The 4,440-nt window shown below is 53.5% G+C and overlaps 1 protein-coding gene across 1 annotated transcript in view; it reads left to right on the plus strand.

Annotated features, from left to right (window-relative positions):
* Window positions 1–1,702: 1,702 nt before the first annotated feature.
* Window positions 1,703–4,440, plus strand: part of MSX2 (msh homeobox 2) — an 8,460-nt gene continuing 5,722 nt past the window's right edge. Inside the window, exon 1 of the mRNA XM_031555654.1 lies at window positions 1,703–1,848. Coding sequence (XP_031411514.1) covers window positions 1,703–1,848 — 146 coding nt within the window. The remainder of the gene's footprint in view (window positions 1,849–4,440) is intronic.

Here is a 4,440-nt window from a genome sequence, read left to right on the forward strand (position 1 = left end):
AAAAAAAAAAAAAAATCGTTTTCAGTCCTTAAGGCAAAGCAGTTAAGTGTTCTGAGAGGGGAGACATCTGATCTCCCCCAGCTATCCCTTGTCTCTTACCAAACAGAAGATAAATATCTGATCGCAGGTAAAATACCTGCGCAGGGAGAGGGAGAAGGAGAGAACAACCCTCGGCGAGTGAGAAAGGAGACGCCGATATTATGCAATAATCACGGTTCATTGTACACTCACTGTCTTAACGAGTGGATGACACCAGTGCGATAAATAGGAACCATTGTCGGGTGACACAGAGGACAATTATAACGCGTGATTGCACTCACTGCCTATTTCCAGAACCGAATATAGCGCAACTTTGCTTCACCGCATCCACCTTCACCGTGCAACAGGAGCCGGTCTCGGTGTGCCGACCAGAGCCCTCTCCGGCCCTGGGATGTGTCGTTCCCCCCCACACCCCCCGTCGGGGTTGGCCAAAGGATGCTCAGGGGAAACACCGCTTGGAAAGCGATCCGGAGCGTACAGCTGGGCTCCGCCGTCAGCCCAAAGAGCTTCACGAACAGACCAAAAGACTAGAAAGAAGGATATGAACGGAAGGGTCCGTAACTGAATCCGATCCCTCAGAAACTCTGATGTTTAGCTTGTTTTAACCCTTTCTAGAGTCTGGAAATGAAGTATTATAAAATCTATTACCGCAATGCCTCCCTCTTGGCCACAAGGTCTCATGTGGAGTAAAGCGCTGAGACAAAAATCTCACCGAATCGGCCACTTTATTACCTCGGCGTACGCCTCGTTTCGGGGTAATACTTAAGCTTGATGCGTGCACTAATTCTATTGACTTGTATAGATTTCTAGTCAAATCGGAAGTCCTTTCTTCCTTTCCTAAAGGGTTTCCACACGCCAGCATCAAGCTGGCTCGTTAATAATAAATAAATAAAGATAGATAAAAATGCTCCCATCTTTAGAAAATGGTTTATTAAACAAATCGATTATAAAATGCCTTTGAAATTGTCCCTCCCGAAGAATAAACCCGCTCCCCTCTGCCCGCGGGCAGCGGATGAAGGACACGGGTTGGTGCTTGACTGAGGCATCACATGGGGCATCATCCGTGTGATGATCCGAATCGTTTCCTTTACACAGATAAGAAGGAGAACTCCTTGGTGAAATAGAACAGCCACCTCCCCCTCCGCCTCCCCGAGCCGCCGACACCGGCTCTCACGGACTAACTGGGCGGCGGCACTTCGTTGTGGGGATGCTGCTCACGGCCCTTCGGAGACACCAGCGAGGATGCTGCGGCGGTGCCTGCCCGTCGCCTCCCTCCGCCCCCGGGCTGGGAGAGGCAAGAGGAGGTGGGCCGGGGGCAGCCTGGAGCCCGGGGGGCAGAGGGGGAGGCGGGAGGCGGAGCTGCCCGGGACGGGCCGTCGCTGTTGCTGCCGCTGGAGCCGGTCAAACTGCACAGCCACTTCCCCCAGGAGCTTCCCTTTCATCTCCCCGCTCCTGGCGCCTGCAAAACAGCCTCAGTTTGTCTGCAACGTCTCTCCTCCCCCTGCCCTCCCTCCCTCCCCGTCCCTCTCCAGCTGAGAGCCCCAGGACGGGGCGCGCAGAAGCAGCCTCGACGGACAGAGGCGGGAGGTTGGGGGCGCGGGGGGCTCTCGGGGCATCCTTGGGATCCGTACTCGCTGAGACAGCTTCTGAGGGCTGCCGGGAGATGGGGGATACGCGGGAGTTGGGACAGGGTGACTGCTCCGGAGGCAGCTCCCATGAAGCCCCGACGGCCGTGTCCGGGACCGCCCTCCCCAGGAACGCGGTGGACACTCACGGGACAGCCCTCGGAACCTCGGTTCCCCGGCACGGGTGAAATCCCTGCTGATCTGAGGTCGCTCTGAAGTCCTGGATCGGGGAAAAGACTTAATTAATTGTCATCGAACCTCTGTGTTTTCGAGGCTGCCGACCCGGCATTCAGTATCGCGTGGGGTTTCTTTCTCCTGTGTTTAACTGATCGGAGGATGAGGGAGGGGAGGGGTGAGGGAGGAGAGAAACTTCCAAGTTCAGACTTTAAACGGAAAAGTTTCTGAGCTCAGTATAGGTTGACGCTGAAGGAAGGCAAACGCCATAAGCAAGACCTGCCACACTGTAGTACCAAACGCCCCTGTGGCACCCCAAGGCCAACCAAACCAGACTGGCAGAGCTGACTTCTGTCCCATGCTTCTCGACGCCGGGAGAAGTTTGCCCCTCTGTTCCCCTCCTTCTTCCACCTTTTTGAAAGATGACAGCTCAGAGAGGGCTCTCAAACTCCATGGGGACAATGTCCAGGCCACAGCCATACAGCATGGGAGCTGCACCCATGGGATATGAGCCCCAGCTCGGTGTCACCATGACCTGCCCTCCTGCGAGCTCTCCTTCCCCAGGCGCCCTTCCAGCAGGCATTGACTTTGGGAGCTTGGTATAATTATCAGTAGCATTTTCAGCAGTCCCACAATGGCTTTCTGAGGACGGTGCATTGTTCTTGACACACACGCATTGTTCCTGCGTGTCTATCAATTCTCATTTACTTGTCACGGTGCAGGAAGCATGGAGAAGGGAAAGGAAGGTGGGGGGTGGGGGGGTGCTGAAAGAGGAAAGAGGGACAGACTCACCCCGCAGCAAGAGAGCTTGCGGAGCCAGGGCACTGCAGTCCCGCATCTCTCTGTGAGTACCTCCCAGCAAAGAGAGACTTTCTGGGGAAGGAGATGAGAGAAAATGGGGTTAAGAAGAGGAGTGAATGAGGAATCAGCTTGTGGGAGCAACTGTTACTTTCAATCTCAGAGAAAAGCCCAAATCGGGGCTGCGTTGCCTAAAATACAACCTGACTCAGTCTGGTTAGCTGGTGTAGTGAAAGGCATCACATCTCTTTGCATATCACCCCTGGCTTTAATCCTTGTCCCATCGAGGTCTGCAGTAACACTGCTAGCAATAAATAACGAGTGTGCAAACCCTACTATTAGTCGCACTGAAGAGTGGGGTTTTGTAACACGGCTCCTCGTACACAACCCCCACACTCCTTCCCACGCCACAATTGCCTGATCCGGTCCCAGTTTGTTGTGCATGACACCTGGAGAGGTGCTGTCAGAGCTGGATGAAGAGAGCTGCGAGGGGTCAAGAGGATCCCTGGACCCAGCACAGCACACTCATTACATTCTCTCCTTCTGGGTGCTCCCTGGCCTGGCCTGGGTGGAGGAGCGTGGGCAGAAGAAAATTCCAACCGGCCCAGTTCTCCTCCCCAAAATCAGCTCCCTAACGGCCCTCAGGGAAAAGTCATAAATGCCCTACAGAGAGAGCAGGACGTTGTGATTTGTGTTAGTGGGGCTGGGGATGTCCCGGACCGGCAGAAAGATTGGGAATCTCAAGTGAGAACAAGGTTCGCTGGTGGAATCCTGGTCGGTTTATGCAGGACATAAACCAAAACGGTGCAGCAGCACAGATCTGAAGCCCACACGGACCGAATCTGCAACCATGTCTGAATCTCCCCTGGAGTCGGGGCACAGAGCGCAGAGCGGAGTGCACAGCCCCACACATGAGAAGATGCATTGCCACCTCCCCAACACACTTTGTTATGCTTTTGTTTTGCTTTGGTGTTGGGTTTTTTTAGAGCTTCGTTTATAAGTAACACAAAAGCAGCTCCCAAACTGCGTTTCCTGGACATTTTAAAAAAAACAAAAAGATAAAGAAAAGGAACAACAGAGAAAGTTGCAGGCACAGGATGAAATAACGCCCGGTGTAAGATTAAAATAATTATGAAAAGAATAATACGCATTTGCTTTTATCCGCGTGGTAATTAGAAACGCTTTTAAAAGGATGCTCTTTAGTCATACCGCTGGTAGGAAGTCAAAAAGTGAGAGAAATGCTTTCACAGTGCTAGTTTGATATACCTCTTAATTAAGGACTGCGTGCTCCTAATTTATTAAAGTTCATCTATTCATCACGTGTGTAATTGACGCTGGAAAAAATAATAATAATAATAATTACAGATCTAACCTCTGCAGAGTGTTTTCTGCCCAACTCAGGTCCCGCTGCCGAAGAAACACAACCGAAACCCTTTTGCGGATGAAAAATGCGCCGAGTGGGCTCTCCGCGAGGGTGCTGCACTGAGTGAGGGATCGGCACCCCGCCGCCCCCACCTCTCCTTCCCCCCCAGTGTGACCCCGGAGAATTCCCCGTTCCGGGAGGGCGGCGAGACCCGTACGGGGCGGGGGTTGGGGGAGTAGAGGGGGGGGTGCGGCCGAGGGACAGAGGGGACCGGGAGGGGCCGGGCCGGCGGCGAGAGGAGGCAGTGCTGCGATCTTCTAAAGTTTCCTCTTCGCCTAATCATCAGCCTTAATTACCGCGGCGGCTCTTTTCTGCTTCGGTATGATTATAGCCCTGGACGGCTCCTTAATGGCACGGCTCCGCTCGCTGCCCGTGTCATTA

This window comes from Meleagris gallopavo, chromosome 15 (genome assembly GCF_000146605.3).
Source record: "Meleagris gallopavo isolate NT-WF06-2002-E0010 breed Aviagen turkey brand Nicholas breeding stock chromosome 15, Turkey_5.1, whole genome shotgun sequence".
Lineage (NCBI taxonomy): Eukaryota > Metazoa > Chordata > Aves > Galliformes > Phasianidae > Meleagris > Meleagris gallopavo.